Source organism: Micromys minutus (assembly GCF_963924665.1).
Source record: "Micromys minutus genome assembly, chromosome: X".
Classification (NCBI taxonomy): Eukaryota; Metazoa; Chordata; class Mammalia; order Rodentia; family Muridae; genus Micromys; species Micromys minutus.
The window spans coordinates 124,424,589-124,446,636 of NC_137970.1; the positions used below are offsets into that span (position 1 = coordinate 124,424,589).

At 39.3% G+C, this 22,048-nt stretch overlaps 1 protein-coding gene across 3 annotated transcripts in view; it reads left to right on the top strand.

Moving 5' to 3' along the window:
• MTMR1 (myotubularin related protein 1) overlaps positions 1 to 22,048 on the top strand; it is a 55,190-nt gene that overhangs the window by 30,187 nt on the left and 2,955 nt on the right. For all 3 annotated transcript variants that reach the window (XM_080909900.1, XM_080909901.1, XM_080909902.1), the window contains 6 exons: positions 5 to 193; positions 5,782 to 5,967; positions 6,943 to 7,149; positions 12,623 to 12,715; positions 17,265 to 17,378; positions 18,706 to 18,882. In XM_080909900.1, the coding sequence (XP_080766026.1) occupies positions 5 to 193; positions 5,782 to 5,967; positions 6,943 to 7,149; positions 12,623 to 12,715; positions 17,265 to 17,378; positions 18,706 to 18,882 (966 nt within the window). The remainder of the gene's footprint in view (positions 1 to 4; positions 194 to 5,781; positions 5,968 to 6,942; positions 7,150 to 12,622; positions 12,716 to 17,264; positions 17,379 to 18,705; positions 18,883 to 22,048) is intronic.

Genomic DNA, 22,048 nt, shown 5'->3' on the forward strand with positions numbered 1-22,048 from the left:
TTAGGTGTTGTCATGGATTCATCCAGAAAGTCAGGCAACAATTACACGTTGCAGCCAGCCATTGGTGGGTCCCAATGATAAACGCTGCAAAGAAGATGAAAAATACCTGCAAACAATAATGGATGCTAATGCACAGTCACATAAACTTACTATCTTTGATGCCCGACAGAACAGTGTTGCTGATACCAACAAGGTACATGTTCAATAGCCTTGTAGAAAATTTGGTTTTTTTTTTGTTTGTTTGCTTGCTTGTTTGTTTTTATATGCTTTCTATAAGTCTTCATAGTTTTAGGACAGGCCATTGAATTCCTTGTCATGTGAACTTTGAGTCTTTTTGATGTACTCTGTGGCTATCTTTCCCTGTTTAGTATTCTGTGGACAATGTTTGCCATCCTACACTGGCTTGAATCTTGCCTTTTTCATTACTTCTCCATAGTTTAATCTGATGGGTCAACTAAGCAAAGCCCTAGAAAGAGAACTACATCAATGAGTGTGTATTTTAGTGAAACAACCACATGCCCCTTTGAAGTCCCTCTAATAAATTTACTGATTATTTAACCAATTCATATCTTTTAAAACATATATAATAGATATAATAGAAATATATCATATATATCTATTATATATTATGTTATATTAATAAAATATAAGTATATGTTTTTATTTATAAATATATAATATTATATAATATATATATAATAGACTCAGTTATATGAAACTGTAGAAATATAAAGTTTGCTGTCATCATTAATGACATTGGCTTTTATCATTTCATAAATCCCTCTTACCTCAACCCCCATGGTGTTCTCATTATTAAGCTCGACCCTCTTGCTCTCTTTCATTGGTTCCTCTTTCTTTTCTGAACTTCAAATGGTAGTGTTACTTGAACTTGGTTTGTCTCCTTTAAAGTTCCACACAATCTCCCAAGGTCATCTACTCTGAGGTAGGACTTTAAACAACACTTCTATACTGAGTTGCAGATGGAAATATCTCCAGCCCTGAACCCTACGCTAGGTAGACCAAATCCCCATCCTATTTTATGTTTGAAATTTCTACTCGGCTATCTCCAGGGTCACAAAATTTCAGTGAATTCCAATCCACCTAAGAGAAAACTTTTGCTTGAACTTGGGTACTCCTAAAATTTGTTGTACCAGTTACTTAACCTTCCCACAAGATGAGAGATGATCGTAGTGTTTTATGCCAACATCTGTGTGGGGATTAGAACTAAGTGAGAGTAGTACAGTGAAGGCCTCTGCACCCCCAGTATTCTATGCAAAAGGCTACTGATTAGGTCTCTTCTGTGGTCAAGGATGCCACTCAACATTCTGACTTGAAGGCTAAGTTGTGGTGTTTTTAACGAAAATGGGAAAATAATGGGGCAGGGAGGATAGTGGTTTCCTGAGGCTGCACTTTAAACTATCACAAATCAAAAAAAAAAAAAAAAAAAAAAAAAAAAAAAAAAAAAAAAAAAAAAAAAAACTCATAAAGTTGTTCTTTCTAAAGGTTCCAAGGAGAGTGTACTTTTTACCTCCTCCAGAGTCTTATGGCCAAGCCAGCACTCCTGCAATTTACCTCATCTTCACTTGGCCTTCTCCCGCTGTGTGTGTTTCTATGTTTCTTCCTCCTTCTTCTAAGGATATTGTAATGACCTTCAGGGCCTCTTGAGGTAATCCCGGATTATCCCTGCAGTTTATGGTCTTTTAATCACATTTTCAGAGATCTGGTTTGGTTTGGTTTTTCAAATAAGGTTACATTCACAGTTGGCAGGGGTTTATTGTAAATATCTTAAGTAAGGGCCACTGTTCAGCCTATTTTACAAAAGCATCCTCCACCAGACAGCTGCCTCCACTCCTTAACGCTGCATCATTGCCAGTCTGCTTCTCTGAATTCTTTGTCTTCCACTGTACTGCTTTTCCAAGAATTTAAGAAATATAAGAAAACTATATGGAGAAAACAGACACACAAAGACAGAAGAAAGATCTTCCTTTTAATTATTTTATTACTTTAAAATAAATGTTTGTCATACTTTTAATCGGCTAAAGTTGTATATGGCTGTGCTGTGTGTGATGTTTAGAAGTATATATATATATATATATATATATACATATATATATATATATATGTATATATATATATATATATATGTATATATATATACATATATATATATATATTATAGAGTGGCTAAATTAAGGTAGCAAACATGCATAGCCTCACAAACTTTTGAAGTGAAGAAACTTCAAATATATTCTTAGTACATCTCAAGGTCAAGAATCTTTGCTGTGTTCACATAGCTAGCCACTTCCCCATTTTTCAGGTTGGTGCTTTCTTGACTCCTGAAATGTATGAACCTGAGTTCCCAGCTAGCTGCTTTAAGATAAAGTATATGCTGATTTCTGTTTCTCAACAGGCATAGCTGTGGCCCTACCTCTACTGCTCAGATTGCAAACTTGGTCACAGATAGGTAACATTTGCCCATATCACCAGTTTCTCTCAAGAACTCTGGTTGGCCCTGATAGGTCTGTCTAACAAAATTTTGTTCTCTAGAACTCTCTAAACCTCACGTCTTGCTCCTTCCAAGGTATCAGTGGGTTTGGTATCAGTGGGTTTCCTTTCTCATTGTCTTTTCTTTTTGTCCTGAGACCCCCCCCCTCCTGATCCCTGTGTTCTTTTATAGAATTGACATGCAGTGTTCTTTTAACTCTATAGCCTTGGTTTAATTAATGAGCCTTTGTCTTCTGTGCATTGTTATAATCAGCTTGTAGGCAACAAATTTACTTTATGTTCCCCAGGTTCATTACAATTCTTAGTTGCATGCATGCTGCCTCTGTAACTGAAATGCTATATAAGTATGAGATCTCAGCTCATCCCCACACAGTTTCCTTCCATTGGCTGATGGCTCCCAGGGACTGATTTCTATGCCTAGCTTATAGCTTGACACAAAGTCGGTGCCCAAATAAAGTTATCACTGCCTTGTAATCCACTTCAGCTCTCCTGTGTACTCTACATTTCTCCAACTAGCTTCAGATTCTCCACAAAGACCATTTCAACCCATTTATATTCAGGTATATAGTCCTGCCCAGCCCCTCATTCTCAAAAACTAGCAGTTTCTTCATAGAGGACAAGATATATCTGACAGGAACTGCCTCCCCTTTCTGCGTCTTGTTAAGGTAGAAAAGGTGGCTTTCTTCCTGGGACTTGTCTTCCTTCCCTGGCCTCTCCTGCCTACCCAGGGACTTTAGTCCTTCATATTCTCCTTCCTTCCCCTTCCTTATTATCTTTTTCCCTCTCCATTCTCTCCTTTCCTCTGTTTGTGACCCCTATGTTCTTATCTGTTCTCTTCCATCTTCTCTCCTTTCTGCTTTCCCTTCTCTCCTTTGTGTTCCTTAAATATTGGTCTTCTTTAGATGTCTGGCCATACATTACTCATTGTTCTGGAATACCATGCACATTTTTATGTCTTCCCTTGTCATCCATCCATATGACAAATATTCCACATTGATATTCACAGTTCACACTTTTTCTGAATTCCAGACCTTTGTATCCCTTGGCCTATAAATGTCTCCAGCCAAGTTTTATCACAAAGCCATTTGGTCCTCACTGAACTTGAAACGAATTTTCACCATAGAATACATTTCTTCACCAATAGACTCTCAATAAATGATGCCAACACCTCAGGTAACCCAGCAGAGAATCATAGGTTTCACTTGTCCTATCCATTCCCACTGTTCTAAATTACTATGTGTTGCCTCTTAAATAGCTCAAATCACATGTCCATCTGTGCCCTAGTTCCTTCAGCCAGATGATTTCACCTCTGTGCTTAATCTAACTGCAGAATGCCTCACCCCTGTAGGCCCTTCCCAGTATAACCCTGTTTCTCTACTGTCTGACTCCTTCACTCATATCATCTAGACTCTGTATACTTTCTGGCTTCATTATTTATCATTCTTACCAATGACCTGGTATGATTTGTGCAGAATTTATCTTCATTTTAGGAAGCAATGTCCTTACCCATCTCTGTGCCCTATTTGTCTTTGGTGTTCTTGAATGTACCCTAGTCTGTGCCTTCTATCCAGCTATCTGGCACCTCCTGTACTATCTTAGAGCACATGAACCTCAGCCCCGTGCTACTCTTGATCCTGTTCTCTTCTGCCTACCCCAGCAAATTTGGATAGCCTAAAAGACCTGAGTCTTTACTCATCATTGTCCCAGTACTGAACTAGAGAAGGACATTTATTTGTATACACCAGATAGTTAGTTGCAGACTAAATTAATAGTGTGTCTGTGTTACAGATGTTTACCTTTTTATCAAGATAAAATTTAGGTAACATAAAACTCCTTGGTTTATACTTCAAGGACTTCCAATATATTCACAATACTGCAAAAGTTGCTCTACTATCCCAATCCATCTGTATAAAGTCCCCTGAATTGGACATTTCATAAAAATGGAATCATACATTTAAGAACTCTTTTGTGTCTATCTTCTTTCATTCATTTTAAAAGTTAATCCATTCTGTAGCATCCATACTTCATCCTCTTTCTGGATGGATAATATCCTATTGCACTGAGAGACAAGATTCTATTTGTCTATTATCTGTTTATGAACATTTAAATTGTTTTTCCCTATTGGCTCTTGTGATAAAGCTCTTGTACTCATGGATATATATGCCAAAGAATTCAGAACAGGTATTTAAATAAAACTTGTACACAACTGTTCATGGTGGCCAGATGAGATGGGAATTCTTGCACCAATTATAACTTTTACCAATTATAATTTTTGAGAACCCATCAAATTGTCTTCCACAGCAGCTATTGCTTTTTACATTGCCACCAGTTTCTCTGAACTCTCATCTAAATGTGTGTTGAATGTTGACCTCTGTAAAGTATAAGCTAGCTACAAACCAGGTTTGTATACAGGCCAGAGGACAACCTTGCAGGATTTGTTTCACTCCTATATAGATTCTTGGTATGAATCAAACTCAGGTTCTCAGGCTTGGTGGCAAGTGCCTTCTCCACTAAGCCATTTTGTCGGCCTAGCAGGTATTTTTTATAAGAAAAGCAGAGACAGGGGTAGAGACAAAGGGGAGATCAACTGCAAACATGGAAATAGAGATTAAAGTGTTGATCGCATAAACCTAGACTGCCTATGGCTACTAGGAACCAGGAGAGATGTTCATTAATTGATGGGATTTAAAATCATATAGACACAACCCTACACATGACTTTGGGAATGTTTCCAGAAAGATTCAACATAGGAGGAAAGACTCACCCTGAATGTGGATACCCTCACCCCTTAGACTGGGGTCATAAACTGAATAAAAAGGAAAAAGTGATCTAAGAAGCAGCATTCATCAATGTCACCTCTCACACCTGTCACTACCCTTTCTCTGCTATAATACACTGTGTCCTTTCAGACTGTGAGCCATACCTTCTTTCCTTAAGTTACTTTTGCCAAATATTTTTGTCACAGCAAAGAGAAAATAAGTGGCACACTCTTCTAGAAACTTCTAAGGAACTCTGACCCTCTGGCATCTCTATTTCAGCCTCCTAGCCTTGAGATTCATGGTGGTGGTGCATTGCAATGAGATGGTGCATTTCTGCTACTTTGTGCTGACAAGTCATAGTACCCCTGTTGTGTTTTGGCAGTTTTAGAGCAACCATGCAGTGTATAGAAATTTATTAACAAGGAATTTGATGCATCTTTAGTGGTCTATGTCGTTACAGTAAAAACAGTACAAAAGTTAATTGAAGAAGTAATGAATATTTTTTGCTTTTTTATAGGCAAAGGGTGGTGGGTATGAAAGTGAAAGTGCTTACCCTAATGCAGAACTCATATTCTTGGAGATCCACAATATTCACGTGATGAGGGAATCACTTCGTAAACTAAAGGAGATCGTGTATCCTTCAATTGATGACTCACATTGGCTATCCAATGTGGATGGGACACATTGGCTGGAATATATACGGGTAAACAAATTCAATCTTTTATCTACTTTCCAAATGAGACATCTAATCATCTGTCATAAATATTTCTATTTATAAGTGTTTTTTAATATTATACATTAATGCATCTTGGCTGTATAGGAAACCTTTTGGACATTCTTCCTGGAAACAGACTATGGTCTTTGTGGAGGACTTTTCTGACAAAAGCTTATAATGTTTTAATTACAGATCAATCAGTAAGTAAAAGACAGAGTCATGTAGCCCACGCTAGCCCCCAAATTTGTTGTTTAGCTGAAGTTCTTTTGATCTTCTGATCCTCCTGACTCTACCTTTCTAGTTTTTCTAAAAAGTTGTGTTTTTTAAAGCTGTGGTTTCAATTTTAATTATATGCACATGTGGAAATTGGTATATACACATATGAATGGCTGTGCTGACAGAAGTCAGAAGATTGTATTGGCTCCCCTGAAGGTGGAGCTCCAGGTAGTTGTGAGCTGCCTGACTTAAGAGCCCAGAACCAAATAGTATCACTCTTAACTGCTATGCCTCCTTTTCAGCTCATGTTTGTTTTTAATGACTGGGTCTTTCTGTGTAGCTTGAGCTGCCTTTGAATCACCACCTAACCCAGACTGGCCTGAAGTTGCCTCCCCAGTGCTGGGAGTACAGCTGTGCAATATACCTAGTTAGTCAGGTTTTGACAGAACTTTTGACCCTTCAATAAATGACCCATTTATTTATATTGTTTTTATAATTTAAAAAACATGATTCTAATACTTCCTAGTGATTCTTAATTAATTTTGTATTTGTTGTTCATTTGTTTTGTGTTTTGTTTTGTTTTGTTTGGGATACTGGGGCTAGAACATAGGAACTTACTGAATTAAATAGAGCCTCAGCCCTAAATAGCATTCTTGTATGGATTATTGGATAGAACATCCAAACTTTTGTACAAAATAATCTTATATAGCAGTTAACACTTAATGTAGCCTTGTCTGTGTTCTGAAGGTTCTCCTTGCAGGGGCAGTGAGAATTGCCGATAAAATAGAATCTGGGAAAACTTCCGTGGTCATCCATTGCAGCGATGGGTGGGACCGAACATCCCAGCTCACATCTCTGGCAATGCTGATGTTGGACAGTTATTACCGGACCATTAAAGGATTTGAGGCTCTCATAGAAAAGGAATGGATAAGTTTTGGACACAGGTTTGCACTGGTATGTTGGTCTGGCTAATATCTGTCTTTTTATTTACATATATGTGCCTGGCATTTGGTAACATATACTTACACGCATGAGCAACCCTTTTTCTTTGTACCAGACTTTAATTTACATAATAGAATACAATGGACTTCTACATTGAATGCTCCAAATAGGACTTAAGTTTGTATAATTACACACATTTCTGTTAAAGTGAGTCAAATCCACACGACACAGAATCACTTTAAAGTGCTCAATACAGTGTTCTGCACTCATAATGCTATGTAACCATTAGTTCTTTCTAGCCCCCAAACCTATTTTTCACCCCAAATGGAATCCATATATACATTATTCAGTATACAGACTCATAATCTGCCTCTATAAAGACTCAAGAGACACCTGTAATTGGTTAATTCTGTAGAGAAATATGGGATTTTCCATAACAAACTACTACAGAGTGAGTAATATAAAGCACTGTATTTTTTCACCGTTATGGAGGCTAAAAGTCCACAATGAAGTTCCAGTAGGGTTGGTTTCTCCTCTTCCCACATCCTCTGTGAACATTTCTCTGGTATCTTTTAAGGACAGCAGTTTTATTGGGTCAGAACTTAACTTTAGTGACATCTGTAAGGGCCCTGCCTCAAAACAGTCATAAAGTACTAAAACTTTGGCATTTAATTCAACCTGGAAAATCTTGCTTTTGATTTGCTGAACCAGGTCATTTGGTGGGTACTTTTGGGCAGTCATTTGTATGTCACTAAAACTGGCAGTGAATTCTCTTCTCCAAAGCCCCTTGAGCTGTTGCGAATCATTCATTGAATTAGAGTACTCCTAAAGTCTGAGTGAGGCTCAATGTGGACTGCAGGATGGGCAGCGCAAGGACTTGAGTAGCATAGGTGTGGGGATCCTGTGTATAGCTGTGAATACACTTCAAGGAGGAAAGCTAGGCAGAAGCCCTCCCAAGGAGAGGGAAGCTTCATGTCCTGGGAAGCTGTTGTCAGATACTTGAATACTTCTTGTTGCACTGAGGTGTTGCATAGTAATTTAAATATATCAAGTGCCTACTGCTGAGCCTGGCCCCTGTTCACAGCTCTTGTGACTATTTTTAAAACACCATCTTAAATTGCCTGTTCCCTTCAGCAAAGGCTGAGCTCCATGGGGAAGGGTATGGAATTTCCAGATGTTTGCAGATGATTTTCTCTAAAGCCTCAGAGGCTAGTTTTGTTAATCTTTCTCTCCAGAATGTATGTCCTGGGGGAAAGAATGTTCTCAGAGTGCTTTAACCTGAGAGGAAGTACTAAGAGCTGTCTGTTGTCATGCCAGGCATGGCAGTACCAGGGCCAAGAAGAAGCTCGGGCATCAGGATGGATCCACAGGGCTGTGTTCTTACCTGTCCTTGGTAATGCTGAAAATTCAGCACACTACAGCTACAAAGAAAGCAATGTGACCATAAGATTACAGGTGACAAATAGCGAACCTGGTTTCTAGGATATACATTATCTACTTAAGGTCACACCACTAAACCAGTTTGTGAACAGAGGTCAGGTCCATAACCAGCACTTGCTGGATCTCTGTTCTCTACATTATTTGTAGTTTCTATGAATGAGCCTCTGAGTTCTTAAAAGTAGTACCTGCCCTTACTTACCTACTTCCATCATCACTTTCTTGAACATTTTCATGGAACTTTCTAGGCGATTTCTTTCTATTTTGCCTCCATTCCCATTATTATACCCTAAAGTACAACTCTTTTGATTTCATGGTATTCTTCAGCTATCACTGAAATTATCTGTCTCCCTTTATTAGAAGACTCATCATAACTATTTTACACACACACACACACACACACACACACACACACACACACACACACACACACACACAATCATTCTTGACCTCACTTCAGCTGCCTTCCTTCACAGTCATCCATCATTAGTCTTACCACAGCCACTTTGTCTTTACATTGCCACTGTTTCTGCCTTAGCTTAGGTTCTTTGGTATCTTTCAGGCAGTCTCCTAAGTACCTTTTATGAAGCCTTTCTCTTTGCTGCTTATCATCCCCCTGTAACCGAATGGTGCATTCCCAGAAACAGGTCTGATACTACTGCTGCCCAGTATGAACTCCCCAGTGTGGCATTCAATGTCTGTGATGTTCTGTCCATAGGTCTACTTTCATATCTCAACTTCCTCTTCCTCATTCATTCTCTGAGTATGAACCCTGACCATCCACTTGCAGTTCTGTAAGCGCCTCTCCTTCTTACTTCTTACAGTATATTTATGGATACATTAGGGAGCAAGTGTCTCCCTGCCATTCAAGTTTACCTAAGTAAGACCTCTCCCATGACTATAGTTTATGTGGCTTTACTCCCTTATATTCTCCTCAGCCTCATCCTAAGATTTTTCACTCTATCCTTTTTGGTCTCACTATACCCAAATGCACATGGAAAGATCTTGCAGCAGTGCATTACCCATGTTATTTACAGTCTCTCCCACTTGATTACACCACAAATTCATTAATCCTCATACACAGGCACTATGTCTCAGTTATCTTGGTATCCTAGGTGTCTTGCAAAGGATTGTGCTTCTTCCACATCCTATGAAATTTCCTGGAATTCTAAGGGACAAGCAGGACACCTTACATCAGAGGGGGTTCATAGGTGTTAAAAAGAAAAGAACAAGGGCAGGAGAAATGGCTTAGAGGATAAAGGTGCTTGTCTTAAAACGGGGGAAATTTGGACATGTGCGACAACCTACATGTTATGAGCCATCTAGGATAGGCTAAACACATTCAGGTGACTACTGGAGATGGCCCACCAATTTTTGCATGACTGAGATAGATAATCTCTAAATTGTAGGGCCTTCAGAAATTTCATCCGAGGATTGCTTCTTGCAGCTGATATGCCTTCCCTGTCACCATCACATAGGCCAAAAACTCCTGGGCATTAGCCCACCCTATTGAGCAGATTTTCTGCAGATCAGCATAAAAATAAACTTTCATAAATTAATGCTGTTTAAATGAACTAATGATTTTATAGAATTTCTGATTTTATAAAGAAAGTTTTAAGACATGGTTTTAGTTGTTTTGCTAGAAAGATATAATAAAGTTTGAATCATGTATAGAATGTGCCCACTCCTCATAGAATAGTAAGCAAAGGCTGCATAATAATGAATAGTATAAGCTTTCACAATTACACTAAAAAGAGAAACAGGCTTAGGGCAAGTTTGTGGCCACTTTTGTCTATAAAAAAGCCAGAGAAAATAAATGGGAGGCTCAGCCCCATCCATCTATCTATTCAAATGTATATATGTATATGTCTGTCTATCTGTCTATATATACATGTGTGTAGATAGATATATATGTAAATATACATGAATACTTGTGGAGTAAATGAGACAGATGCTAGGACCTGACCAGAATTTGTGTGTGTGTGTGTGTGTGTGTGTGTGTGTGTGTGTGTGTGTGTGTGTGTGTGTTGCCTGTGTAAAAGATTTAAATTCTTTTCCTTCCTTCTCTTTCGGGTCCACAAAGACTTAATGAGGCCAAGACTCTTGCCCAGCCAGTGAGAGGCTCCTCTACAAGAGAGAAAGAAACTCTAACAATTAATCCTTTACTTAGTGCCCTGCTGCTCCCAGCAGGAACTAATTACCAAATGTATATCTGTGTATAATTATGTAGACTTAAGAGTTAAAATAGTTCTGAGTTTCTCACTGGGCATTCTTGCCATCCCTAGATAATTAAGTTTGTTCTGTCAGCAGTACTGACTCTGTAAATGTCCTGTCACTTTCACCCAATTTTTCCGGGGCTGTCTGCTATCAGCATGATCCCAATCATCACTGCTGCTCCCCCATTCACTGCCTTCACCAGGAAATCCTGTGATGCCAGGAAGGGAACTGGCATATAAACCTTCAAGGCATTATATTGAATGGAATAAGTAAGACACAAAATGTTAAATGTTATGTTTTTCCATTTACACCAAGTAGCTTGAATAGTACAACATAGTACACTTGTCGCCATGAATTATGAGGTATAGGGTAGCCACTTACTATTTAATAGGAAAAGAGTTTCAATTTGAGAAGATGAACATTCTAGAATAGATGATAGTAATTATTATAAAAATATGTAATTCCATTGAGCTGTACATTTAAGAATTATTTTAACCTTTGGTAACTTTTATTTTGCATATTTTATCATAATTAAAAATATAAAAGAAGAAAGACTGGAAATGTTGCTCAGTGGTTAAGAGTACTTGCAGTTCAGTGTCCAGCCCCCACATGGCAGCTCACAGTCATCTGTAACTACAGGTACAGGGAATGCACATAAATAATAGACAAATTTCTAAAGATAAAACAACAAAACTAAACACCCACCCCACCAAATGAAAACAAGGTAATATACTCTAAGAGGCTTAGTATAGGGAGGGGTAGGGGCATCCTTTGAGACAGGGTCTCACTATGTAGCCTGGAAATCACTATGTAGACTAGGCTGGGCGCAAACTAACAGAAATCCACCTGCCTCTTCCTTTCAGGTTCTCTGATTAAAGTCATGTACTATGCATGGCGTCTCTGAGGTTATTTTAAAAAATAAAAGGTTTTCTTTGAAATGTTTATACATTTTTACAATATGTTTTGATTTATCCATTCCTCTATACACCCCTCTGACTCTTCCTGGGACCCACTACTCTGGTTATTCGATACTGACATTACTTGTTCATTTCCTTGTTTTATATCTTTCCAAGTGGCAGTGTCATTGATTAGTTTCTTCCAAGCTCTCTATGTGGAAATTGAATAATTCTGCTTCATAATCATTTCTTTCTCATCCTTTTGTTCATTTGGAAGCTTCTTTTAGAATGTTCATGATATAGATGTTTATAGTCATTAAACTTCTAGTGCTTCTGCATGGGCTGGAGAGATGGCCCAGCTGTTAAAGGCGAGGCTCGCAACCAAAAACATAAGATTACAAGCATATGCTACCATACCCACCTTTTACATGGGTGCTGGGGTGAGCCATTTACTTAGCCTGCTTCCTGACATTTCTGAAATATGTCCTACTTTGTGAGCTACTAACTAATCTTCATTTTCTGATAGTATTTGCTTGCCGTAGTAGTGGCCCCTGATCCCATCATTTGAACTGAAAAGTTTGCTGGTCAGTTCTTCATCTTTCTTGGTGTCAACTATATTTTTAAAAATTATAAAATCATCACCATGCAAATATAAACTAAAAATTTGCTTTCTAAAAGAAATGAAGTCTACTTAGTTCAGTTTAATTAAATAGTCATTTATATTTAAGTTATACAAAGCAGTGAATTTTCTTTGAAATTTTAATATTACATGTCATTATGCTCTGATGTTACAATTCATCCTACTTATAAACAATTTTGAGTGTCCACAATGAGCAGAAATTCTCTTAGGCAGTATGAGACATGACTGGGCAATTCAAGTGACTTTTGAGAGGAGCATGGCATGAATTTGTGCGTGTATGTTTGCTTCTTTCCAGAGACTGGGCCATGGTGATGACAACCATGCCGATGCTGACCGGTCACCGATATTTCTTCAGTTTATTGACTGTGTGTGGCAGATGACAAGACAGGTAAGAAATTTCAAGTATATTTCCCACCTGTATAGTCTTTGATTCAAATATATATCATAGTTGAAAATTAAATTTCCATTGCTGCTTCATTCAAAATGTGGGAATGTGTGTTGAATATGCCCCCCTTCCATCACAGTACAGTTTGATCCTCAGTCACTCAAAAATATAAACAGAAAATTAGAAACAGTTTTCTTTTGCCAGTGGTTTTGGTCAATTCTCTTATCCATAGTTAATTCTGCATCTACTTTCCACCTTTTGCCACTCCCCTGCTGAACACTCCAAGATTTCCTTCCACATTAGAACTAGCAAGCCAGTCCAGGGCATCTGAGAATCTTCACACTGAGAGCCAATAACAAAGAAAGAGGAAGCTCGAAACTGTTTTGTCCTTAGCTCTTGTTTTAGTTTCCTAACTTCATTGAGAAAGACTCTAGTAAGCAAGGGAACTTGCAGGGATCCTTCTTCCCTGAGTTAGTGAGGCTCCACACCTTCGTTTTGTAAGGCCTACTCAGAGTTTCCCCTAATCTCTAATGCCCGTGTCTGAGTTTAGAATCCTTAGGATAGGAAACTCTGCCAGGAACATGGACTTGGAATCAGAAAGAATGAGGAAGAGGCCAGAGAGCAGTTTTTTTCCCGGTATCTGGTGTTCAGCCTGGCTTGAGTGAGAGTAAGTTGGAGACTGAGAACCAGGGCCTGGATGCTATCCTTGTGCATCTGTGAGAAGTGCTTATTTTTAACTCTAATCTGTAATTTTGTACTGCTTATTGGTTTTTAAGAAAAAAAAATAACAGGTTTGGATGGAATAGTTCAGGGGCCTCTCACAACCCACTAATTCTGTTCATGTGTATGATTTTCCTTGAAATAACATTAGTACCTGAGAAGAAGAGATTAGTGGTAAGTCTTTGGCTATAAGTCACTAAATTAATTTTATAATTTTATGCATACCAAATTAGTAAAATATATATCCATGTAATACAGTTTGCTTAGTTTTCCTTTGCCTACTGCTAAATTGAGTTCAATCAGTATAAAGTCAGGGGGAAAAAATCTCAGAATACAATCATCTATTTCATGTGTAGACTATGCTACTTTATATAAAGACAAACTTTGACAAAAAGAACTAGGGAAAATGCTTGAAAGAATCTTTAACATCTCAGAAATACTGTAGTTTTAAAGAACATTACGTTTGATACTTTTGTTCCTCAAGCAGTACAGAATCTCAGTGTACGTTATGATGTATTTTTGAGACTATATTTTAGGTAAATTATATTGTCGGGATAAAGACAAGAAAGCAAATTATAGCTTGTAGAAACCTTCTGTTTGCAGTTCCCTGGCACTATCACTAATCCTGCTAAAGTCCTAAGTTAAATTTACTGTAACAGTGTTTTTTGTACAATTTTCAGTCTTTGACCCAACTACCCAGTAGGAGTATTTGGAACCTGGGTTTCTAATTTTCAGGAGTACTGTGGGTCTTAAACTGAGCCTTTGGCTACTTTGATCTCCCATATCTAGTATCCAGTTGGCCACACTAAAGCTCGTAGTTACTGGCACTAGAATACACCCACCCAAACTTTCAGATCTAGAATATAGACACGTATAATAGGTATAAATATTCAATGTCTCACTCTTCTCAGTCCTACTTATTAGCCTGGCAGTAGTTAAACAAATGTCAGTGATTATGATTGTCACACTGAGGATGTCGAGATTAGACATGATAGTATACAAGCATCATTCTGACTAGGTAATAGTATTTGTTTTATCAGTGCCAAGGATTGAATCTAGAACGTTGCATTAATTTACACAAGTGTTTCAAAACTGAACCACCTGCTCCCTGCCCAAGAATCAGGCTTTAGTGTAAACTGACTTAATTGTACTTCTTTTTATTTGCTTTTGTTCCAGTTTCCTTTGCTTCACTTAGCAGAGTGTGTTTCAGTTCTAAATTAGAACTTTAGCACATGGTAGTCATTCAGTACAGGCCTGCTGCTGAGATCATTATTATTTCCAGATGTCTCATGGCTGCTAAATGACCGTTTGTGGCTGTAACCTGTTGGCAGTACTAATAATCTTCACAGAAGTTCTGAAAAACCACATTATGTGTTGCCTAAAACATTGAGGTGACCATGTGGTTTTTATTTTTTAATCTCTTAATATGATTAATTATAGTAATTGATTTATTTGTAACATTGATTTTACTGTTAAACCAGCCTTGCATTCTTATAGAATAAACCAGACTCAATTTGTTTACATACTGGTAATACTTTAGAAGTATGAACTCATAGGATTGATTGTATTTGTGGGATAGTTCTTAAGTATGAGTAATCTCTAGTATGTATAGAGCTAGCCACACTTTCTGTTCTTCTTAAATCACTTTTGATAAATGCTGAACCTGGAAAGTTCCTTCCTACTCTGTGGCCTGTAGTATGCCTCCAGGCATAAAGCAATTTCAGTAATAGTACTCTCTTGACTGTGTTTTCTCAAAGCCATAGCAGTTCCATGTTGCCTACTGCCTTTTGCTAGTAGGACTTCTGTGAGAAGGGTAATCTGAGCCTTGTTCTACCATGTGAGAAACTAGAAGCTACCTCTTTTTGGTGCAGGCATTGAAGAACACAGCAAATTTTGTTGGTTATAGTTGTTTCTTTTTTAACAAAAATTGCCCCCTTTGAAAGATTTATTGACTTTATATCCTGATTTCAGCACCTCCTCTCCTTATAGTCCCCTGTTAACTGTCACACGGCTCCGCCCCATTCCCATCCCCTTCTCCAAGAAGGGGTAGCTCCTCCCTCCCAGTCACAGCCCACCCTGGCACATCAAGTCACTGAAGGACTAGGAACATCTTCTCCCATTGAGGCCACACCAGACAGCCCAGTTAGAGAAACAGGATCCACACATAGGCAGCAGAGTCAGGGACAGCTGCTGCTCCAGTTGTTGAAGGACCCACATGAAGACCAAGCTGCTCATCTACTACACGTGTGGGTGAGGGTGGTATAGGTCCAGCTTCTGTATGCTCTTTAGTTGGTGGTTCAGTCTCTACAAGCCCCCATGGGTCCAGGTTAGTTGATTCCATTGGTCTTTTTCTGGAGTCCCTGTCCCTCTGGGTCCCTCAATTTGTTCTCCAACTCTTCCACAATACTCCCTGGGCACCATCTAATGTGTGACTATGAGTCTCTGTATCTGTTTTGGTCAGCTGCTAGGTGGAGCCTCTCAGAGGACAGTTATGTAAGGTTTGCAAGCATAACAAAGTAGTATTAATACTGTCAGGGATTGGTTCTCTCCCATGGGATGCCTCCAGTTGGGCTGGTTATTGGTTTCCTCAGTCTCTGCTCCATCTTTGTCCCTGTACATCTCGTGTCAGGATGTATTTTGGGTTGAAGGTTTTGTGGGTGGGTTGGTGTCCTTATCCCTCCACTAGGACTTTTGCTGGCTAGAGTCCGATGTGGCCACTTTAGCCTCCATATCTCCTATTGCTAGGAGTCTCAGTTAAAGTCACCCTCATAGACTCCCTGGGGCTCCCCCCCCCCCACATACCAGGTTTCTGACAGGTCCTAGATACACTCCCCTGCTCAGTGCCAATTTCTATTCTTTCTCCCCCATCTCCTTACATCTGATCCCCCCCATCCTGCCCTGCTCCCCTTCTGATCCACTTTCCCACCCAGTTCCTTCCCTCCATCCACCTCCAATATTTCTTTTATTTCCCTTGATGAGAAAGATTCAAGAGTCTTCCCTTGGGCCCTCCTTGTCATTTGATTTTTTTGGTTCTATGTATTGTAGCATGGTACCTGTACTTTTTGGGATAATATCCACTTATAAGTGAGTACATACCATGCATGTCCTTTGGGTCTGGACTACCTCCCTCAGGATGTTATTTTCTAGTTCCATCCATTTGCCTAAGAATTTCATGAACTCATTGTTTCTGATAGCTGATAGTACTCCATTGTGTAAATGTACCACAATTTTTGTATCCATTCCTCTGTTGAAGGACATCTGGGTTCTTTCCAGCTTCTGGCTATTATAAATAAGGCTGCTATGAACATGTCCTTGTTATATGTTAGAGCATATTTTGGGTATATGCCCAGAAGTGGAATAACTGGGTCTTCAGGTAGTATTGTTTCCAATTTTCTGAGGAACCGCCAGACTGATTTCCAGAGTGGTTGTACCAGTTTACAACCCCACCAACAGTGGAGGAGTGTTCCTCTTTCTCCACATCCTCACCAGCATCTGCTGTCATCTGAATTTTGGATCTTGGCCAATCTGACTGGTGTGAGGTGGAATCTCAGGGTTGTTTTGATTTGCATTTCCCTGATGACTAAGTACATTGAGGTGTTTCTAGGCTATTAGAGAAATAAATTAAAATCTTTAAAGAAAAAAGTTGTTTATTAACCAGATCTATCAGTTTTGTCTTAATTCTCAGTTAGTTAAATTTTGCATGGACTGTTTGCTCTTTAATCTGACCACATTCCATATTGTAATCCACCTCTTGCATATAAAAATAAGTGATATGACTTTATTTTAGTAATTAAACTTCAAGACTAAACTTTATTTTTCCTCTTCATTTAAGTTTCCTTCAGCATTTGAGTTTAATGAATTATTCTTGATTACAATTTTGGATCACCTCTATAGTTGTCTTTTTGGGACCTTTTTGTGCAACTGTGAACAACAACGTATCAAAGAGGTAAGTATATGCTTCCCTGTTGCTCGGGGGCATGAATAGAGTGAGAACTTGCCTCCTGGCCCTGCTGCTGCTTGTAAATGGTACAGGGTAGGGAGAGATGCCCTAGACACCTTTACAGGATTTTAGCATTCTAAGCAGAGGTGTTTACTATAAGCCTCTTACTTGTAGAGGCAGGAACCTCAAAAGATCACAGCTCTCCAAGGTCTATGACAAAATCCACACTTCCATACCTCAGTTTGATGAAGCTTGGTCAACTTTTTAAAAAGATTTTAATTTATTTTTATTTTATATGAATAAATAGGGTGCATAAGGGAGCTAGAAAAGAGCACCATATCTCCTAGAACTCTAGTAAGGATGAGCTACCATCTAGATGCAGGGAACCACATCCTAGTCCTCTGTAAGAGTGGCAAGTGTTTTTAACAGCTGAGCCATTTTTCTAGTTCCTCTGCTAAGTTTTTAATTTTAAAAGGGAAGATTAAATAGTAAATATAATGGTATGTGAATTGAATCTCAGTAAAGATGTTTAAAGCAAAACAAAATGAACCCACAATAGCAGAATAAAATTTATGAACTGTATCAATTTTTGTGAAATAGGGAGCAGAAAATTAATTAATTCTCCACTTAAATAAAAGCTCAACTAACATAGTAAAATTAACTCATTTCAAGTATACAGTTAGTGCAATCAGTGATACTTAATTTCATGAGTATTTTAGCCACCCTTTGGGAATCCCTATATTACCAGTTACTCCCATTTTCCTGGTACCTAGAAACCACCAATCTGTGTATTCTAGGCATTTCCTATAAATGGACTCATATAATAGGCGGATGTTTGTGAGTGATGTTACTTAGTATAACAGTTTCAAGGTTCTTTTTTATGTTTGAGTAATATTCCTTTTTATGAATAACCAATACACACACACACACACACACACACACACAAATTCTCTCCCACCAACATAAAACTACAGGAATTAACAATTATTGGTCATTAATATCTCACAATATCAATGTACTCAATTCCTCAATAAAATACTTATTTACTATTGTTGAGCCTACTTATACTGTAGATACTAGAAAGTTCTTATTCCACCTTCCTGCAGATACTGTTTCCAGATGTTGCCTAACTTTTCTACTATTTCCTGGGACAGCACACATGTCATCTCTAGCATGAGGCTGAATGTAGCCAGAGGGGTGGGGCTTAGTAAATATGCCTAGATTTTCAGTGTTTGAATTGAGTTCGCTATCTAAAATCTATATTCCTATGAAAAAAATCAATCCTTGAGGCCGTAGAGAAGAACTTATTTCAATGTACTATTTTTATTTTTAGGATATATATACAAAGACTATATCTTTATGGTCTTATATCAATAGCCAACTGGATGAATTCTCAAATCCCTTCTTTGTGAATTATGAGAACCATGTGTTGTATCCTGTTGCTAGTATGAGTCACTTGGAATTGTGGGTAAATTATTATGTACGGTGGAATCCACGGATGAGACCACAGGTAATTTTTTATTTTCTTGTTTTCATAAGGGTATGCTTGTGTTTATAAGTGAAGATGGTGTTATAAAATGTGTTCATAGTAGATACCGACTTACTGAAGGTATATTGTCCCTAGAAGTCAAGGTTCCATGTTTTGTGTTCCTATTTTAGAAGGTTCCTTCCCCATACCAACCCCATACCATTTGCTGAGTTAGAGTTCAAACTCTTATATGTCTGCCTTTTACTGATGAAATGGTAGGAAGTATTGCCATGTTTGGTTATCAGTCTTCTAAGTTTCTGGGAGACATTGTGGCTTGCACAGTACACCTTTCTGCTAGTATATATATGGAGGTAGTGACGGCCTGTGAAAAGTGCACCAAAGTTCATTTATAATGTAATACAAAGAGGGTATGTGGTAAGTTGTAGAGCAGGTACGGCTGAAGGAAGAGTAAAAATTTCCCCAAACTGCTGCATTATTTCACAGTAAAGTAAGACATTGGGGGTGGGGAGGGGGAGGTAAAAAAAAAAGGCACAGTGTACAACAGAGGCCAGTCAAGCAGGCCTCCTGCCTGCCATGTTCAGTGGCTAACCTCATCCTGCACATCAAGTACTGCCAGCTAGGGCTCCCACAGTGCTGACCCAACCTTTACCCCAACCCCAACCTTCTCCACATAGGTTTAGAAAGGTGACAGACAGAGTTTAATATTCTGAAGCTTTAAAGGGTGGCCAACAGGAGCATGTTGGTAGATCATTCTTTAATATCACAAATTCCACCAGCCAAGGATATAAACATATCCCCCTCACCATCTATCCCTTTCACCTGGTGTCTTCACAACTTCTACTTGTTTCCTAGGCACCAGCTAGGGCAAAGTTCAAACTGTTCCTTCTTTTTTTTTTTCTTTTTTGCCAGGATGGAATTCCAGGTGGAATTGCTTTACTAACCCTCCCTCACCTAGTGCACTCACTTTTAGGCTCAGCTGTGGGATCCAGCTGACATGCTGAGAACTGAGTGGCTTCTCAGAGACTGCAGGAGTTGCCCTCTGCCCATATTCTATGCTCAGCATGTTGCAAACTTGAGTGGTGAAGCGTGTTAAAGAGTATCCTCATGACTATAGGGATCACTTCTGCTAGTGCTTAATGACATATCTTTGTTGCGTACTCCTGGGAATTGGGGGGGTGGGGTAGGAAACCAAATCCTTCATAAAACCTATAGCCTGCAAGAGGGTTTGTCTCTATATGCAGACAGTTTCCTATACAGGTAAGCAAAGAAGGTTTCAGCTGAGGTCAGTCAGCAGCCATATCATAGCTACTGCACACAAAGAGTCTAAGAAAATGTCAGAACCAAACCATAACTCACCCAGCATCTTGCTGCCTGGTAGATGTTGTCATAGAATATCCCTGTCCAGGGTCAAATTCCATTTTTATCAGTGATTTACTGCCAGATCTAGGACAAGGTCCCGAGCCTCATTTAGCCTTCACAGGGGCATGTAAGCATGATCTGTACCAAGGAGTACCCAGTACCATGGTGTCATACTAGGCAAGTGGCAGGTATGGAAGGCAGCATTCTGTGTTTTCCTTCTACAGTGCTACACAAAAGGGAGAACTGAGGAGGCTGTCTATGAGCCACGAGTTTTCCCTCTAAATACAGTAAACACATATCAAACGCCTTCTAAGTATGCTGAGCACACAGTATTTTGGAGGCAGGCAGAACCTTGGTGACAGAAACTTCTAGGAAGGGAGGTGGACATCTGTATGACAGGGATGGCTATGTGTTCTGTAAAGATGGCTCCTCTACTGACAGCATTCTGATGGCTGAAATGTGTGAAAAGAAACAAAAAGCTCTATGAAGATGTAAGGTGATATCAGTTCACTAAGTAGCCATGGGTCTCAGACCCTACATGCTGTTTCCACCATGGTTACTAATGAAGGCTTGATTGCAAACTATTGCCACCGGTGAGTAAGCTGCATAATCCTGTGGGTGTGGCAAATAACAGAGAGACCCTAAAGGATGAATGAAGCATTTCCCTAGTGTACAGTGGCCTCTGGAGCCAGTCTTTGCTATGTAACTATGGCATTTCCGTCTCTCTCTTCCTGTAGCCTGCAAAATGGAGCATTTTTAACCTTCCCATTGCATTGGAGGCACCTGGTAGCCTTTGCTTCATCGTCCTCCTCCCGTCAGTTTTGTTTGGTATCTCTCATTCTGCTAAGAGGGCTGATAACCAGCACCACTCAGGTTTCACTCTAGCTTTGCTTGTTTCAGGACATAGAAGCAGGACCTGGTGATAGGTGGGCTAGAGAGGCAGACTGAGGCTTAGAGGATATTACTATTAGTCTTGAGGAAGGAGCCACTGGGGTATGTTATGTGGTAAGCCATATCGGCATCCTAAGGCTTAGGACAAGTCCAATAGCTGCTTGTATACAATGAATGGGAAAGGAAACACGGTTCTCCCAGACCTGACCCTGCCTCCTTTGTCCCTCAGCTGGTGACCTTCTTTGCTGTTGAGTATTACCCCCAGTCTGAGAAATCTATAAGGGAAAATCTGGGTCTTGGGTCTCTGGGCTCCTAGTAGGTACTGAGGAGATCTGCTATCTCCGAAAGCCTTGTATGATGGACATAAATACTAGGACCTTCCCGTCTCTTTGTTGTGCCCCATACTACCATCAGGGGGTCTAAAAGACAGGGGTGAAGCAATGAAGAAGTGCTAAGTGGAAAGCAAAGGGCTGGTCTCTAGGGCACCTGTGCCTTGGCATTGCCCTCTGGGGGCTTTCTGCCAGTTTCTGTTCTAGTTGATGAAAACACAGAGCTCTACAGTGAAGAAAGTGATGACTTAACACAAGTGTTGCAGTCAGTGGTGCTATTTATACATATGCCTAAGTACAGGGTTACTGGAGCAGGGGTCTCATATGAATGTTACTTAGTCTGGCAGCTGAAAAGAAGCTACTTGCATTTCCGACTCCTCCAAACTGAGTCTGGCTCTGAGTCTGCACATGGCATCCTTAGCTGGATTTTGGATACACCCAAACCTTTTTACTCCTTCCTGGGAGCTAAGAGAATGGAGGGTGAGGGTGAACTATCTCCCCCAGTGCCTTCCCATGCCTACCTTGTCCTTAGGAACTTCAGGACAGCCTGGGTAGCCATCAAAAGCTCCTATCTTGTAGACAAAACGAATCACTTAGGTAATTTTATA